Source organism: Podarcis pityusensis (genome assembly GCF_964106645.2).
Source record: "Podarcis pityusensis genome assembly, chromosome: 1".
Taxonomy (NCBI): domain Eukaryota; kingdom Metazoa; phylum Chordata; class Lepidosauria; order Squamata; family Lacertidae; genus Podarcis; species Podarcis pityusensis.
In genome coordinates this window covers 65,813,053-65,832,504 of record NC_138028.1, presented here as the reverse complement: position 1 = coordinate 65,832,504, position 19,452 = coordinate 65,813,053, and the positions used below count along the sequence as shown (strand labels likewise).

The following is a 19,452-nucleotide window of genomic DNA, read 5'->3' as shown; positions in this document are numbered from 1 at the left end:
TTATGACGGCTTTTATTTTAAACCGCCGATAAACCTCGAAACGATGAACTGACAGCCTAACGCCATGCGGACTGACTGGCACGGGGCGTGCTGGAAACGCCTCCCTGCAAACATGTTTTGAAGCATGCACGCTGTTCAAGAGGCAGCCTTTGTTTGGCTCTCCCGCACAGCCGTCCTGCAAAATAGGTTGCTGGTCAATGTCCGAAAGGGATCAGTCGGGCCAGCTCGTCAGGTGCATTGCAGCCCCGGGCATGTTTACTTGGGAATGCCGTCCTGCTGTGTTAAGTGAGGTTTGCTCCCCAAGCTCCCTAGGGTACATGGCTTGGGGGGGGGGGGACGACGAAGAGAAAAGAATGGCGTATGCACCCCACTCACTGAATGGTGAGAGATTTCAAGCGTGCCCGCACCTATCTCGTGTTTGGTTTCTTTAAAATAAAATTAAGGTCACCTGAGATTCTGGCGTCTTTACGATAAACGGTTTTATTTACAGGCTGGCGCTGAGCATCATTTGGACTCTCAGCATCAGAGCGCCAAATAAAACTGCTCATTAGGTTTCAGGGGGGCGGTGGCTTCACAATGCCTTAGTACTGTACTGGATTCTCTCAGAGCGCAGAATCGGGCCTCTGGGTACTTTCAGCAGCAGGTGTGGGGTGTATGGGGAGCTGAGCTCCGGTGTCTAAATGATGCCTCCTTAGTAAAAGAGGGTAGTTGATCGCCCTGCCAGTGCTATCAGTTACCTCAGGAAGTTATGCTGCTTCCATTAACCCTTTCCTGACCAAACTACTGTACAGTCTTACAATCAATAATTAAAGCTATGAAGGAGCCCTTTAGATGACATCATTCTAGACTAACCAATACAAATATGCAACAACAAAAGCAGATACAACAAAATGCTATATGAAAACAATAGAAGTCAACAAAAGCAACATACAATGCACTTGGTAAAAATAGGAAAACAGAAGAGGGGGCCTTCCTGAAAGATAGACTATAACTACCAATAATAATAAGAAGTTATATAACGGCCATTAAATAGCTGGGCAAATAAATGATTTGGAGAGATATACATTGTGTCACCACAGAGAAAGTTTATTCCCTAGTCACCACCTACCTAACCTCTGACTGAAAACATCAGTGAATGCTGAGTGGGAAGCAAAACAGAACCCATGTGAATAAGTTCACATTGTGAGAATAAATCTACATTGTTCTGCAGAGGCAACCGACAGGTATCATATCACCTTATGTTTATTCTTGGAATAATCTAACTGGGGGAGAGTGAGTAGGTAAATTATATTCTTCCCTCTATAAAATGCTTACTTCCAAGAGCACAGGTCTGTTGCTGTCATTTTGTTGGAAGGATCCTGAACATGTTTAGGAGACATGTGAAATGCATAGGAATCCTTAATTCTCAATATCATTTCTATTTTTCTAGAAAAAGAGGTGTTGGAACTCACCATGAACACCTCCCTTGTTCTCTTATAATGGCAATGGCTCCCACCTGAGAGATACCGGAACTGATTTCTGGCAATTTCTGGCTGAAAAAAGCCCTGCTCAATATGTATTTCATCTATGTAGGAGGGTTAACATCATAAACCTTCATCAGATTCAAGTGCCTTATTTCTGTTCCCTTATAATCCCTACAGATCTGTGACTGATGGCTTACTTCTACTTGGACAATTCCCTACAGCTCAGAATTGGTTGCCATCCAAAACAGAACATTAGTCCAGGGGAAAACAATGAGAGCTTAGACAAAACAAATAAGATATCTTCAGAAAGTGATAGTACCTGTAAAATCAGTTTATTCTGTGCTTACCTCTGAAAAAAACTAAGGAACACCAAATAAACTATTAAAAACATCGCCTGAAAAGGGACATATCCACAATTTTACTATTTATATAAAGAGAGATCAATTAAATCCTAGGAGGAAACAAGTCAGGAAACTGGGGGGGGGGGGGGAGGAGGAAGAGAGATAAATGTAGCTTCAGTACTACAGTACTTGCAAAGCATTATAATCAGCCATTTGAGCAAAAGGCAAAAATGCAAGCAAAAGCTGAAAATGATATCATCAGGCGAGAAAGCCAGCCATGGAAAAAAGCAGTCAGTGAAGCAGAAGACAGCACCTAGCAATAGAAACTGGATCCAGATTAGTCCAACCCAACACACCTAACTTCAGCCGCACTCTGCAGTCACTAGTCACATGAGTACCTAACCCTTGGACATATTGTCTAGTCAGGTTACTATGGGATGGTGACTTGAAACCAGACAGCACTTTTATCCCTTTTATTTTTGCACCCAATAGGTTGTTTCCCAAGCCCTTATTTTAGCAATCAGAGGGCCAACCACATAATAATGCACCACCCTGGTGTGTGCTATACTGCATGGTTCTCCTGTGCCTTGGCGTGGCTTTGTCTCTGATTGAGTCCAAGTACCATAAACCTACTGTACCTTTCCACTCCCCCTGCCCACACTTGGAGTGGGGCTTCCATCACAGATTGCCACTGCAATCTGTTATAAGGAATTGCTCTTTGAGAAACAAAACCAAAGCATAGTTGGCCATCTAGAAACTATACATATGAACTATACACATGAAGGCCAATGGTTAAGCATATGCCTTATTTGGAACCATTTCCAAACAGGAAAACTTTTTAAGATATAGGCAGCAGCATTTAATTTCTTATTATCAGCAGAAATGCATTAAAAGCAGTCTACCCCCATTTATTTTTGGTTCCTCTTTGCACTATTTATGTTCCCATGCGCAGAAATTTAGTAAGTAACTATTTAAGCCTAGAATGCCAAGTACTATGGTAGGGCCTATACTTCAAAGCCTATCTACTGGAACAGATAACTCCAATATGCCACATTATGGTGGGAATAACCCAATAAAGGAGTGAGAAATATTGAAGCGGAGCTTTGCATTTTTTCTCTTTTTCTTTTTTTGGCTGCATATTATGGAGCCAATTGCAACAGTAAATAAAAATGGGTTCAGTGGTGGTAGTCTCCTGAGGAGCGAACCTTTATGTTGGAAAGTTTTGCTCACCCTTGGCCAGTTTATTAGCTTCAGGTCCCTATTGTTCAACAGAATGGAAAACATCCACCAACGAGCATTCTTTGCACTGATACAATTCTTGTCGTGTCCATGTAAGGGCAGAAGTGGTGGTATGGCAGTAATGATGATTTACAACTGCCCTCTAAATCCAAGAAGGTTCACAGAAACCTCCATTAGGTTTCTACTACAGATTTATGTAGATGTTCCATGGACCAAGACAGTGTTTTGTTTTTTTTAAAAAAATACTGTAGATTCCAGATCACCATCAGCTGCACTTTTAGATCTATCAGCAGAGAAGGCAGTAACAGTGACTTCATGCATATCCCAAACTCTCTTGGCATCCAAGTACAAGGGTAATTTACACAACCCTGGAGTATATGATTCAGTCCTTATTTTCCAAGCAGGCACTTAATCCCTCTGGATTGTGTTGTGCCTCTGACAAAGCAATCACTGGGACTCACTGCCCTGGGCATAAGCGACATTTCAGCATGCCACTATCAAATACAATTAAGCTGAGGTGTTCGCAAGGATCATATGAACTGGCCTGTACACAAGACATGTCCTACAAAAACAAGCATGCTTTTTCTAACAAGCCCTATTATTTTTTATGTTTACTCTGAACCCCACTGAATTCAATGGAGTTTATGCCCAAGTGGACCAACGGAAGATTGCTGCTGCTCACCTTTGTGGAGGATTATTTGTTCTTCAGAGTTCAATAAACATGAACATAAGGTTAGACACAATCACAGGTATTTACACAATTGGCAAGTGACTGCCACGCACTGTTAATTCAAGACCAACTTGGCCTAAAAATATCCTTTTGAATTATATACACAATACATGGAACCTAACAAAGGGACAATATGAATTGACTCTCCACACCCCTACTATAGCAAGATGACTGGTATTGATGAACTGGGGGAAAAAATGCAACTCCCTTCAACAAATGGATTGAAGGTATTTATAAACTCACAACACGTGAACAAGTCACATACAAACATAGACTTGTCATGGACAAATAACAATCTTGTAATAATTTATGGGCATATATATATATATATATATATATATCCAACAGCCTTGTGTTACACGGAGAAACCATGTGGTTGTTATAGTCCAGTGGCAGTGAGATCTGACAATCAGGAGCAAAAATTATATTCACCAAATAAAGTCTAGTTTTCAGGAGCTTCCAAAAGAGTTTGAACAAAGCTAAAAACTCATACACTGGCCTAAACTTCCCTCCCCAACCCCGGTTGTTTGTTTTTTTAAAATCAAGAATCTGAACAATTAAGATTTAAATAGAAGCTTTAATTATTTTTAAATAATGTTATTACATGGGGACTCCATATTACAAAACCACTTTTATTTAAGTACAATACAAAAAAATAAAAAAGATACAAAATAAGTGCTTCCAAAAGTTATTAGTATCCCAGTATCCTTCTAGAGCTAAAGTTCGACACCTCCATCGGTACCTCTGTCATGAAAATACTGCAAAAAGATAGCTGGATTACTAGCATAGAATTGATCAAGCAACCTCTTCCGCTCTTTGGCAGAGAGACTGGAGTCCTCATCAATAGATTTTAGCAAAGATACAAGTTCCCTTTTTGTAGTCTTCTTTGCACTGTGATGATACTCACTTTTGTCAAGTTGCTGGCAGAAAGTATATCCTAAAAAGCAAGCATGAAAAACCATTCATAAAAGTATAGTGGTAACTCTTGTCATTGATATACAGTATTCTCATAGAGCAGAGGCATGGGGAGCCTCTGGCCTGCCAGGGATCCTAATTTGGCTTGTGAAGGTGAAGTCATTTCCCTCCACCCTTCCCCACATGGCCCCACACCTTCTGAGCTGAGCTGATCCCTGCCACAACAGGAACACATTCTCATGTTTCCCTCATACTGACGTTATCAGATGTAACACGACAACAGGCCACTGACAGGTGGGTAGCCCTACCTACCTAGCAAAGTGACATGTGGGGGGGGAGGCCTCAGAATTTGCCCCCCTCCTAAGCTGGATCCTGTTCCCCACCCTTGCCCTATATCACTCTGGAAGGTAGTCCAGTATTACCCCCATTTTACAGATAAAGGACGTAGGCTGAATATCTTGCTTAAGACCACCTAGTAATCTCATGGCTAAAGAAATTGGGACCAGGGATTTCCCACTCATGCTCTTGACCATCTCACAACTGCCTTCATCTCAGTCTACTTAATTAGCTTGCATTTTCATAGAACCACATTGCTGAATGGGCCCCAATGCATCACTAACCCAAGCCATGCCTTACCAAGTTTCATTCTCACTACATTCAAATAAATGGTAGAGTCAATTAAGATAAGATTATTCCAGGTTTTGCCAGAGGTTTCTTTAGAAGTGATTCAAAAACAGGGATGTGGAAACTTGTGGCCCTCCAGATGTTGCTGTACTTCAGCTCCTATCAGTCCTAGCCAGCATGGCCAATGGTCAGGTCTGATGAGAGCTGTAGTCCAACTACAGGTAGAGGGCCACCGATTCCCCAGCCAAGGACTTAAATGTTATTAAATACATGGTTACCTGTATTCAGGTTGGAATCTTTCCCCTGCTGTATAGCCACAAGCTTGTCACTAACCATTTTATGCAACGTCCCTGGGATCTTGGAGAAAAGCAACAGCTTCTTTTAGTCATTAAAATTTAGGAAGATAATTCAGTAACAAGCAACAGCAGGGGAACAAGGTTTAAGGCACTTACTTTTAATACATCTTTCTGGTAGTCCACCAAAAACAAAATTAGAAGGTCAGTTTTTCCTTTGGATAAACTTTTATTGTTGACTATGGCTTTGGAGAAAGTTCTTTTCACAACCATCCGGTTGTCGCTCTACAAAATAGGGGTGAAATGATTAAAGGAGTGTTTCCCTGCTTACTTACTCTGTTTTCAAACACAAGTTTCCTATAGTTTGCTTTGTAAGACTACAGAAAATTATGTGAATGCAAGTTACTTAATTTGTGAAGTAAGCTTAATAGAGTTCCGTACAGCTTATGCATAAGTCTGCTTAAAATCATCCCAATATTATTGTTATTGGTCATTTAGGGGTTGTATCCAACACTGTGCACAGAGTTCCCATTGTGCAAGTGGACTTTTCCTTTCTCTCCTTTCCTTGCACACCTTCAGAATCTGCTCCAGGGGCTCCCTCCAACCCTCTGGAGCAGATTTTGAGGGTGCACAGGGGACGGGAAAGGGAAAATACTATGCTAGCGGAATAGTCACACTGGAAACGACCCATTATTTTTTATCATTGTTAACTATCATTATTGCTTACTATAGTTATTAACCACTATTTCTTACCTACTCTTTGTCATAAGGTCCCAGCTCAGATTTAAAATATATATAAAATATTAAAGTAAATTAAAACAATGTTCTGTCTGGTGGTGTGGAAACTGCTGCAGTGTGACTCTTTGATCCATTGGTTAGCAGCACTGGAAACCCAAGGTCACGTGGGAGGAACCCATATTCTGGCTCCTTCCCACTTCAGAGCTTCAGTTTCTCTAAAGGACGGTGCCACCATGGGAAGGAATCATGGCATGGGCTCCCACCATAGCAATCTCATATTTCCAACATTAACCTAGTGGCACTGCTCTGCTCCAAAGACTGACATGTCATTGAAGGTTACATTAGAAGGGGCCCTAAGTGATCACACTTGCCTCTGCTTGGAGCTTAAGATCAGAATTCTGAGCGATAATAGCCATGAAGTAGAGTAGTCTCCTGAACTCCTCTCTTCTTGTATTATCCAATAACTTCAAGTAGAGCTGAATCGCTTCCAAAGCTTGATCAGTTTTCCCATTAACTGGAACAAAGAAGAATGATGGAGTTTATGACTAACACCCAACATTACTGTTCTGTTTAAAAACCGACAATTCCCCATCACCACAAACTTGTTAAGTTTGCCAATAAAAGCACAGTTACCATTGAGCTATACAGTACAGTATGCATTTTACAAGAGTTTTCACTCCACATGTCTGTATACATTGATAAAGAATGTAGCTAGTCATCTAGAAATTTGGAAGCCAATTGCACTTACCTAGCAGCTCTGCAATGCCCAGGTGGATTTCGGGTGCATGACTTAACAGTGGTTCCTTCTTTTGGCTATAGTATCTACCAATGGTATCAAACAGCAGCAGCTTCCCAAAATGTACTTTGTCAGGCTGCTCAGGCAAATTTCGGCTCACATCAACCACCATCGGATCTGGCAGATACTCCAGACAGTCTATTGCTGCTGACAGCCATTCATCCGTCCTAGAAAATGAAAATTCCTTTGTCTCTATATTTTCAAAGTCATGGGCCCTACTCCAGGTAAAGTCTGTCCATAACCAAGACCCACTGAAGTCATAGTAACAGCTTAGGGCCAAAGCTAGGTGTGACCTGAGAGATGAAGGAAAGATCTTCAGTGGTGGCATTTAAGAAAAAGATCAAAGCACCTTGCGGGTGGGATGGGAGGTGAATACAGTTAAAATGGGAACTGCAGCACAGAGGCAGGAAAAGTAACCTTTCCAGCACAGTATTTTCTTGGTCCAAACCCTCCCCCTTCCCCCCAAAATAAACATGCCTCTAAAGATGCTATTTGCCCTGCAGGTAAAAGTAAACTTAGTCTGTAACTCAGCTTCTTGTGTTCCTGTTCATCAACATACATACTTACTGAGAGTCTCCGAATGCTTTCAGAATTTCTCGGTCCAGGTAGTTGCTTGTGATGTTACATTCAGACTCTTGCTTTGTTTGTGGAAATTTAGATCCTGCCTTCTGGTACTCAAGTAAAGAGTCAAGAAGTGGAAGATCTATAAGCTGCAGGAGGCGGGTAATTGTTTGCTCTCTCCAGACTTCGTTAATAACTAGAAGCACAATTCAAATGCCAAGATCCAGTTAGCTAAAGTTATTTAGGGGTCAAGGAGTAATTTGCTATTGCAGTATTTGTCTTTTAGCCTAAGAGACTTAATACTTCACTGAAAGAACACTTAAGCGACCTGCTTCCTTATTAATGCATTATCAACTTACAAGTGTACTTTATCAGGGTAAAAGGAAGGTGACCAACAGCAATTTATGCAGGGAACAGCAAGCATTTGGACATAGCCAACATGCTTTACATTTTTTCCTGTGGAACTTGCGAATGATCTTTGCTGCACAGGGAATCCAATCACATAAATCATGCTAATAAGGATGCGTAAAGAAAGGAGGCCTTGTTGAAGACTTTAGAGTTGGAACAATGGATTCCTTAGCTTCAAGAGCCTCTGCCACATTCAAGGATTCCAGAACTGAAAAGCAAGAACTTGTCTGCTTGCTGCATTTTCTAATCAGGACTAAATTTTCAACTACAGAAAAACAACCCTAATTTTGGGTTTTCCCATTAATGAAGATGAAATAGTGGCAGCAACACATCCAAGCCTTCTTAAACCCAGCTAAATTTTAAAGGTAATGAAAAGCTTTGAACACTTGCACTACTGGTGGCTAAGCTTTAAATCTGAGTTTTAAACTGAATTTCATTTTAAAAAATAATAATTTGAAATAGTTTTTATTGTTTTATGATGCACTTATTTTATTTGTTGCTTTGTAAGCCATCCAGGGAACTTCTATTCTGGGGTGGCTACATAATAAATATAATACATAAAAGTTTTTTAGCCACTACGGGTAAAAAATGTGAGGCAATGCCATTTTCAAAACCACCACAGTCAGCCCTTCCCTTTATAGCTTGGGATAGTTTTGCTATCTGTAGTCTAAAGAGCTTGGGGAGAGAAGGCAGACAGCAGCACATCACTGGATAAGCAAATGGCTGGGGTTGATGGAAGTTGTAGTCCAAAACATACCATAGTTTGGACTGAGCTGGTGAGGGCTTGTCTATACTGATTACCAGACCCTCCAGCTTAACTTCACAAACTTCTATTCCCTGTGACAGTTGTGGGTCAGTGTCAGAGGCTGGCCTTGCACGATTTATCAGGATGGGGAAACAATAGGCATGTGCCGTAAGTCAAGAAAATACACTACACAATGTATTCCTTTTATTCTAAGCACTGTATTTGGTAGTGGAAAGGAGCTAAATTTGCAAGTTCCCACCAGTTTAAAACAAGGCATCCATTCTTTCCCTTGGGTGCAAGCAATTATGATGTTTGCGCATCACTTACCTTGGTAAGAAAAGTTTGGAGAGGTATTTACTTGAGAGGAACTAACAGGCGTTAGACTCAAGTTTTCCAAGAGATCCTCCAAGCTTCCTGATTTCACTGGTGTTATGCTAAGTAATGCTCTTTTCTCCTGTCTGAAGAAAGAAAAATGGATTATTCAAGTTATCTGCTCATCAGCCAGAAAGGTCCTGGTAGCGATAGTCTCTATAAGTGAGCTTTGAATTCATGACTACTCAGCTGAAGGGCAAAAAATACAAACATTCCGCTTCAAACATAAAAATGAACCAAAGAGATACATGCTCAAGATAACGGAATACACATTAGTGTCCCTTATGTTAATCACCTCCTGGCAAATAGAAGGGGAAGAAATGGAGGCAGTGAGAGATTTTACTTTCTTGGGCTCCATGATCACTGCAGATGGTGACAGCAGTCACGAAATTACAAGACGCCTGCTTCTTGGGAGAAAAGCAATGACAAACCTAGACAGCATCTTAAAAAGCAGAGACATCACCTTGCCAACAAAGGTCCGTATAGTTAAAGTTACGGTTTTCCCAGTAGTGATGTATGGAAGCGAGAGTTGGACCATAAAGAAGGCTGATCACCGAAGAATTAATGCTTTTGAATTATGGTGCTGGAGGAGACTCTTGAGAGTCCCATGAACTGCAAGAAGATCAAACCTATCCATTCTGAAGGAAATCAGCCCTGAGTGCTCACTGCAAGGACAGATCCTGAAGCCGAGACTCAAATACTTTGGCCACCTCAAGACTCCCTGGAAAAGACCCTGATGTTGGGAAAGATGGAGGGCACAAGGAGAAGGGGACGACAGAGAACAAGATGGTTGGACAGTGTTCTCGAAGCTACCAGCATGAGTTTGACCAAACTGTGGGAGGCAGTGAAAGACAGGAGTGCCTGGCGTGCTCTGGTCCATGGGGTCACGAAGAGTCAGACACGACTAAATGACTAAACAACAACAACATGTTAATTGACCTGTCATAAGAGTATCAAAAGCAATCTGTTACAATCCCAATCCCATTTGCCTAGTTCTATTTCAGTAGGATCTATTTCTGTGTAGAAATGGTTAAGATTGTGCTGTTAGGCCTCTTCTTCTAAGAAGTTTGATATAATGGACATATTTAACTGTGACTGCATTACTTGAAGCTGTGATGTAACATATTGAGCTAAGACACACAGCCCCAGCCCCGTATTGATAAATACTTATGGTTGGCAACTATTGCTGAGGCTGAGCCCCATTTATGTTTGCAGTGTCCAATTAAGAACTGCCATTAAAAATGTGATATTTACAATGTGTCACTGATGTGAATTGTGTATTAGTTCATGCGCTTCAAAAAACTAAATATAAAGTGCTACTGCATTGGGGGCGGGGAGGGAATGGCGACTAGCAATCCTGTTTTTGCACCTGTAATCCAGGTTCCAGGAGCCATTTGGCTCCTAGCTTTTCTATCTCAGTTTCCAACACTGCTTCTAAGGGGCCAAGCTATGTGTACTCAGAAGTAAGTCCTACTAAGTTCAATAGGATTTACTCCCCACCAAAGGTGCTTAGGTGTGATGTCTAAGGCAACCCTACTTCCAGGTTAGTGGGAACAAGCACCACTGAATTCAAATGAACTTGTTTCTATCTGGCTATATATAGATTGCACTGTAAAGCACAACCAAGTAATATTCAGCATCTTTCACAAGGGTTGTGCACATTTGCACCCAAATAAAGCCTCTCAGTTCGCTTGTCAACAGGTTTAATTTTAATTAAGGGCAGATCCACACCACACATTTAAAGCATATGCCCTCCCCCAAATAATACTGGGAACTGTCGCTGTCACCGATGGAAGCGAAAGCTCTGAAAAAGCTCAATATGGAGGTCAAATGGCCGAAATATTGGGAAATTTTGGAACAAGATGGAGATAGATTGAAACTGCAGAGTTTTGAAAAACTAAAAAACAAAGTGCGAGACTGGCTTCATTATTATCAGATAATGGAGGCATACAATTTGGACAAGAAAATCGGCTTCCAGGTGGAAAAATCAAAATTAGAAACAGAATTGTTAGAACCCAAAACTAAGATTTTGTCAAAGATGTATAACTTGCTGTTGAAATGGAATACTCAGGATGAAACGGTGAAATCTGCTATGATTAAATGGGCACAAGACGTTGGACATAACATAATGATGGCTGACTGGGAACAGTTGTGGACCACAGGTATGAAGTTTACGGCATGTAATGCCTTGAGAGAATATTATGAAAATGATATACAGGTGGTACATAACCCCAGTCAAGCTTGCAAAAATCTACCATTTGCCCGATAATAAATGTTGGAAATGTAAAGAAACTGAAGGTACATTCTTTCACCTTTGGTGGACGTGCCCAAGGATTAAGGTTTTCTGGGAGATGATTTATAATGAATTAAAAAAGGTATTTAAATATACCTTCTTGAAGAAACCAGAGGCCTTCCTCCTGGGCATAGTCGGCCAATCGGTGTTAAAGAAGGACAGAACTTTCTTTATGTATGCTACAACAGCAGCAAGAATACTTATTGCAAAGCATTGGAAGACACAAGATCTACCCACACTGGAGGAATGGCAGATGAAGGTGATGGACTATATGGAACTGGCGGAAATGACTGGCAGAATCCGAGACCAGGGAGAAGAGTCGGTGGAAGAAGATTGGAAGAAATTTAAAGACTACTTACAGAAATATTATAAAATTAATGAATGTTAGAATGATGTTGGATTGAAGTTAAGTGGTTTCTAGCCGTAATGGTATAGAAGAATATGGAAAAATTGGTTTTTAATATGTAAAAATTTAATGTTATAATTAACGATTTTATAATTTTATAATTAAAAGTTTAAAGATCAGGATTAAAAAGGAGGGAATGGAATTGCTGGACTAACAAATTGGAATTGGAATACAAAATGAGGAGGTTCGGGAAACAAGTAAATATAAGAGAAGTGATAAAAGATGGAATTGTTTTTAACTGTTTTTTCTTTTTTGTACTTTGTATTTTTCCTTTTTTATTGTTTTTTTTATTAATGTAATCTTTTTCTTTTGAAATTTTAATAAATATCATTTTTTTAAAAAAAAAATAATAATACTGGGAACTGTCATTTCCCTCTCACAAAAGATACATTTCCCAGCATTCTTAACAAACCAGTTCTCAGGATTCTTTGGGAGAAGGCATTGGATGTGGTTTAAATGCATCATACGCTTTTCTCCTAAGAGTTAGAAGCATGTTAGTCATCTTACATTACACACATAAGCTCACATCCTTACATTCTACTTTGGTGTCCACCCTTGGTTCCATTCTCAAAAGACACTAACACATTTCGAATGTCCACTTCACCCATATAATAATAGACCAAAAGAACAACTCTCCCTGTAATCATAATTAGTCCACGTGAGTGAGTCTTCAGCATGTGCCTTCAGATACATCACTCTCTCATCAGCTGGAAGGATACAAACAAAATCCTATCCAAGAATTGTACTTGATTCAATGGAAATTAGTCATACTTAAATTCATTTGACAATGACAGAGTTGAAGTGTAAATTGGGTTGTTTTTATTTTATGTATTTTGTGTTTTTTATATTGTGATTTTCTCCTGTGAGCCACCTGAGACTTGTGGGTATAGGGCAGTATATAAATTTTAAGAGAAGGAGGAGGAGGAGGAGAATAAATTGACCCCTCTCTCTCTAGCTGGGACTATTATGCAGCAGCTACTTGCAACTTTCATGGTCACTTTTGGATTTAAAAAATAACACCATACTCTTCCCTCCTCTTCCCATTTGTAGTCATGCTTCACCACAGTTTTATAAACAGAAATATCCAAAGTTGTACAATCTTACTACTATTTAAAAGTAGCAGAGTTGAATGGAACTCACTCCCAGGAAAGGAGGTATAAGACTGCAGCCTCAAATCATATCCTTATTCTAATTCACATTCAATTGTTCGAATGTCGTCACTTATGTAGCTAAGAGGAGCAACAGTGACACACAAAAAGAGGGGCTATCGGCAGACTTGAGAAAATCCCAAGGTTTGGGAACGTACAAAATAAATGTTAGGAAAACCGCTCCGCCTCCATGAGTACTGAGTATGCTCAATCTTCAAAAATGTATCGACTGAAAACTAGGTCAAGTGGGCCAGATGGGCAGGGGCAAAACTAGGCTTTATTTCACCTGGGTCAAAGACCCAGTTTGGCACCCCACCACTCGCTTTTGCGGACATGCATGCACACAAACACACACAGGCTGGGAGCCTCAATGGTGCCCGTCTGGAGGTTTCAGCCAGGGCAAAAAACCCAGCTAGCCCCGCTTCCCCGTAGCAACGGTTCTGTGCGGGGGGTGGGGGCAGGCAGAAGAAAGTAGCTTAAAAAGAGGAGGACAGAGGAAGATATATAAAAATGAAATTGTTCTTTCTGTTCCTATCCATTCCCTCTTACCCCAGCAGTCAGTCAACATTCTGTGTCCACTGAGCATGCTCAGTCCTCACTCAGCTGTTTTGGGTTGGGGCAGACATGCTGGTATTCAGTTCCTGCTACACTGAAATCTACAATTTCTCCATTGACTTCTACAGGCAGCTCTACCTTCTATCCCTGGGGACATTTTAAAACACAGATTTATAACCACGTGAACCTGCCTGCCTGGCAAGATCTTCACTGGAGGCTCTTGTCTGAATGCTCCCTGCAACAGGAGGTAAACAGGTGGCATCAGAGACAGAGCCCATTTGATGGTGGCATCCCCACAGTGGAACACTCCCAGAAACACTTGGCTAGTTCCTAGTGTGTTAGTTTCATTACCAGGTGCCTAAAGCTTTTAAATTGTCCAAAAAGCCTTTTTACACTAGGCAACTAATTTTGCTGCCATAGCCTTTTTGTTTCTGTTCAGCTTTTTGCTTTTACTGACTTTATTGTCCTTTTATTTATCTTTGTTTTAAAGGACAACTTTGTCCATTAAAGTGATATCATCAGCCAATGTGGGAGCTTTACGCTGAAAGGCCAAAATATACATTTAAGAGAGACGGACATAGACATCCAGCAAGGATGGAAACTAGCTTCAATTCTAGCACCCCTTGGTTGGATGAGAACTCCTTAAAATTGGTGCTGTATGCGTAATTCCCAGGGCATCCTGAATTCAGGGCTGTGCTCAGGCATACTTAGTCAGATGGCCAATAGCAGCACCAATCACCTTGTCTTTCTGACAAGTAGGGGGAGCCGACTGTCCCTTTCCACATCCACAGAGGCACCTGGCCAGATAGTGACAGTGACATGTATAGAGTTGGTGCACAAAGCTGCAGAGATAGATCAAAGCAAAGTCCACCATGAGTTCAGCTAAAGTAGATCTTCCTCAGTTGTTGACTGTGGAACAACTTATGCTTACCATTTTTCCTTCCATAGACAAGACATCCTCCCTCCTAACCTTTTAAGCTGCATACACAGTTCTTTGGATTGCAGCCCACATAGAGAATTAAGTTCTATTGACTTTAGGGCCATTCAAGAAGGATTTGCTTTTATTTATTTGTGTGTGTGTGTATGTATGTGTATATATATATATATATATATATATATATATATATATAAAATATTACCTTGGATGTGCAGATACATCCACAGCAGCAACCAAGACTGACTTCTGAGCAAATGAGCACATAAGATAGGACTGTCAGGCTCCCCTCTTACAACTAGAAAGTCCCAATTAACACTGAAACACTCAAGTTCAAAGTAAGTCTGATTAGGGTTAGGCTGCTTTCAAGATAGAACAACAAGAAAACATGGCAAATATCTTCAGCACTTCATTTGGTACTAACCTTTGATGCACAGTCCGGCCATACTCTTTTCCAAACGGACTGTCCATTTGGTTACACGCATTTGGAAACCTGTAGAGGCTGCAGCTGCTATCTTCGAACACAGACCGTTTGTCTTTTCCAAAGACTCTGGTAGAAACTGCTTCAAACACTTTGTAGTCCATCAGTGCCTGACACACTCTCACAACTTTAGTCCGGGAAATATCTACATCGCCAAAGTATTTGTTCTGCAGAAGGTGGGAATAGACTACGTCTACTGCATCGGAGCCAATAAAACAGTCGTTAAAAGATTTCAGGTTCTGACGCCGCTTTTTCACTTCAACTTGGCTCTGAAGTGCGTTGATAATGCTGCTCCAGACATATGTGGCTCCAAATGGTCTCTGTGCCAAGCTGAAACCTAAACACGCGATGCAAGAGATGTATTTCAGTGAGTGTTCTGGAAGCAGATTATGGACCTACCCAATATTTTTAGGAGTCACTTCCAAAAGCGTACATCATTTCCCATGGAAATATTGGTGGAGCCCTTTTACTGGCAACATTAGTTAACAAAGTCTCTAGTGCAGGGATGGGAAACCTTTTGCCTGCCAGGTGGAGTGGGACTCCATCTCCCATAAACTTCAGCCAGTATGGTCAATGGTCAGGGATGATGGATTCTGGGACTCCAACATCTGGGGAAGGACAGAGGCTCCCCAACCCTGCTCTAAGGTTTGACTCAAGGGAATATAACAGTTATGTTCCCATAACTATAAATATGCTATCAGTTAGCAGGGCTGGGAAAGATTTCTCTCTGCCAGAGACAGAGACCCTATAAAGCAGCTGTCAGTCAATTACTGACAATATTGGGGATCTTCATTTTCTCACTGAGAAACTTTTGTGATATACTTTTTGTGGGAGAGTCTTGCCCACACTTGCCCTAGATTCTTCTATGCAAGGCTGTCATTTCAAATTCCTGAGGTGGGGGAGGGAAAGAGAAAGAAGGTATTTTACAGGTGACCATGATTCTTCACAAGATTGTAAAAGCTCTTGTGTCCACTCAGGATTAAAGTTGCAGAGAGAGAGAGAGAGAAAGAGAAAGAGAGAGAGAGATGTATTTTGAAAGCATGTGTTATGGTTACTACTTGTACTTTATAATTACAGCAAAGCCATCAGCACAGAACGGTCTTTTTTATTATTAAAACAAATGCCCGAGACACAGACACCTGGTACATTCACCCATCAAATTTTTATGCCTATGACCATAATGTTTATAGTCAATTACTTGAGGATGCAAAGGCTGCCCCCAGAACACCTAAATCTACTGGTACTGTCTGTATCAGACCAGTAAATTCAAATGCCTGAGTAGTTCTGCAGAGATTAAAAAAAAAAGTTCATTTTTTAAAAACAAAAAATCTACCATACCATACCGTAGCCAACAGCACTACAGCTTTTCTAATTCTTGTTGCCAAACAGACCCCAGGGAAAGCTTTGTTTGCTAACAACATTGGAGTCAAGGCTGCCTCCCAGAAGAGTACCCAAACTGGGAGGAAAGTATTTCCTCTCCTGGAAGACAGTCCACAAGAGACCAGCTCCTGCAGATTTACATATATGAACTTCCATAGGGATCACACAGCCAGCATGAAGCTGATCACACTTAAACAGCAATTTATCCACAGCTATATATTAAGAAGGAACCCAATATGCTGATGAATAGCGCCTCAGGCTTTTGGAGAGCAGTTCAGTTACGAGAGACAGAACAGAACTATTGTGGGAAGCGAGGGAATGAAAGCACTTTATGAAATTAACGTAGAAATGTGAGTAAGTAAAGCAAGCTAGAAGAGCTTCCTCTGTCGAGGAAAGGCTTCTTGCATATTACCCAGCGACTCCAGCCAACCTGAAGAAACAGGCCACCAGCTCTAACCACACACACAGAGATAGCTTGCCCAGCGGCAGGTCCGGAAACAGCAAACCTACCAGAGCTGGGAGGAGGTAAGTCCACGCCATCCTAGCCCTTAGGCACAATAATTAACATTTTTAACCTCTTAAATGTGTTTGTGAGAGGGGGTGGAGGAATTATTGGTTTGTTTTGTTCTTGTTTTTATTATGCGTTCTTCTGCTGCGATCCTCCCTGAGATCAGTATACAAGGGCAGTATACAAATTTATAATAAAACAGGATTCTGCCCGAGCAACTGGACCCCTCCAGAATAAGAGCAAAACAACAACAACGCCGCTCTGTTGACCGCTCGGCTGACCTTCCAACAGGGCTAAGGCCAACCATCTCCCAGAAAAGAGGAGATAGCCGTCGAAGGGAAAAGATACGGGGTTGCATCAGAGCAACCGCGGCGGGTCGGGCCAAAGGTCCATCCGTCGATCAGACCCGGGCGCTGCCTCCACCTGCGGCCGGTCAGAGAAAGCGCCTTCCGCCCGCCCACGGGGCGAAATTGGGGAGGCGAGGACGCGGGATAGGCGGCTTTGCATATGACTTTATAGGAGCCGACCCTTAAGAGAGAGAAGAAGCGGGGAGCCCACAGCACCCACCTGCCTTAAGTGGAGCCGCTTTGCCCCGCAGTCTCCCTTCTCCCCCCGGAGAACAGAAGCAGCATCCCTGAACCCGCCCCGCCGCCTACCTGGAGGCTTGTTGGCCGGACTGTACACCGCGCAGAGATTCAAAGCCGCCGCCTTCTCCTTCACGCTGGCCATAGCGCCGGCCGGTTTCTGCCTCGGCGTCCCCGGGAATGAGCGGAGCAGCCCGGCCGCCTCGCGGAGGGGAAATAGGCGGCGCTCGCACGCAGGCGCTGCTCCTATTGGCTCGCGTTGGCGGCGGGGGCGGAGCCCGTCCTCTACTTTAATAAGCCGAACTGCAGCCGTGGGGCGTTTTGGCCGCCGCGGCGAAGACAACGGTGCGCTTACCAGGGCTTCCCTAAAGGGGGTTGCTGTGCTCATGGGGTTCGTTGCAGAGGACGCTCCCACCCACACAAAGGCTCCCGTTTCTCCCTCTAGCTCTAGGGAGAAACCAAGAGTGAGACACCTTCTTTATCAGGCTTCCTCAACCTCGGCCCTCCAGATGTTTTGAGACTACAATTTCCATCATCCCTGACCACTGGTCCTGCTAGCTAGAGTTGTAGTCCCAAAACATCTGGAGGGCCCAGGCTGAGGAAGCCTGTTCTATATGCTTGCATTGCACACACGGGTTTAGAGGGGAGTGGGGTCAGCTCACATCTGCTGGATGGCTTGCCTGTGAACAGGGAACACCCAAGACATTTTGGGCTTTTTGGCACAGAGGCAAACCCCATCCTCTCCCCACTAAGGAAGAAGGGTGAGTGAAGATCTGCATCAAGAACAAGGGGGCAGGGAATTATAATGATTTGCATTGGGATCTGTGGCCTGCCATCTGAGGCGATTGCCTCACCTCACCTAATGGGTGGGCTGGTCCTGATTGGTGGAAAGGTATGAAAGGTATGGAAAGGTATGAGCAGTAGTGGACTTTGGGCTCTCAAATTTCAGCAGCACCCTGTGTGATGCTAAGATTTGGCACCCCTCGCCTCCCTTGTGACATTGTTGTGACACTCCCTGCAGCCTCCAGTGCCACTGCACTGGTCACGCTACATAAAACCTCCTCTGGAAGGAGGTTGGTCAGTGTACAGGTTTCCATGTGGATTTCAGGCTGAGTGCAAGTAAGGGGAAGGTGAGGGGCTATTACTTGGACTCCTGCTTATAAGGGTCCCAGTAGGCCTTTGCCTGTGGTGTAGGGTAGTCTCTGCATTGTAGCCATGCCTCCTCCCGGTTAGCCCCTCTTCTTTATAAAGGTCTCAGGTAGTGGGGCATGTGACGGTGTGTTCCCTGCTCTTTGCAAGTTACGATCTTGGTGGTGGGAGCATTTTACCCCCATCAAATTCATATTAACCAAAAGTCTCCTATTGCTCGTGGTCTCAGATGTTCCATTTCACAAGTCTGTGCACCCTGAAACCTATATATCTTTACTCATAAGCAAATCCTGCTTTGTACTAAGTGTGGAAGGGGTTGCAGTTCTGCCACCCAGATCCTATGCAATGTTATACACACCTAACTGTGAAAAGAGCTCAGCTGGTAGCAGCCTATGCAAAAATGTGCAAGCTTTGATTGTTGAGATAGAATTTATTTACCTTTATTATTATACTAATATCTCACTTTTCCTCCCCAAGTAGCTCAAAGTGGGATATAAGCCCTAGTCCCCCAGGTTGGTCCTAAATACACCACTCCTGGAAATTTTGAGCTGAAAAAGACCTGAAAGTGCGGATACTAGCATTGGGGCAGATTCAATTCTACTTGGAATGTAGTCTACAAATTTACAGAGTTTATATCAATGTTGTTTTAATGTGTCCAGAGAACCCTGGAAACTGTCATGTTGGAATATTCACCTCAGAATATCACAGTCACTATGGATTCTGGAGAGAGGGAATGCCTTTTTAGTATGCCCACATAATCTAATCTGAGGCAAAGCTCAGCCATGGACC

General features: G+C 42.4%; 1 protein-coding gene and 1 long non-coding RNA gene across 2 annotated transcripts; one reads left to right on the top strand and one right to left on the bottom strand.

Moving 5' to 3' along the window:
* The first annotated feature begins 45 nt into the window (after nt 1-45).
* LOC308480738 lies at nt 46-1,879 on the top strand. Its single transcript, XR_013988264.1, has 2 exons — nt 46-381; nt 1,641-1,879. It is a non-coding gene; the product is annotated as an uncharacterized lncRNA (long non-coding RNA).
* A 2,451-nt stretch (nt 1,880-4,330) lies between these two features.
* Nucleotides 4,331-17,712, bottom strand: DEPDC7 (DEP domain containing 7). The gene is made up of 9 exons (XM_081012150.1): nt 17,587-17,712; nt 14,986-15,379; nt 9,181-9,311; nt 7,707-7,896; nt 7,092-7,306; nt 6,715-6,857; nt 5,765-5,890; nt 5,591-5,669; nt 4,331-4,710 (listed from the first exon to the last, which is right to left on the bottom strand). Exons 1-9 carry the CDS (start codon nt 17,657-17,659, stop codon nt 4,490-4,492), a joined length of 1,572 nt encoding a protein of 523 aa, XP_080868276.1. The 5' UTR covers nt 17,660-17,712; the 3' UTR covers nt 4,331-4,489.
* Between the last annotated feature and the right edge of the window lie 1,740 nt (nt 17,713-19,452).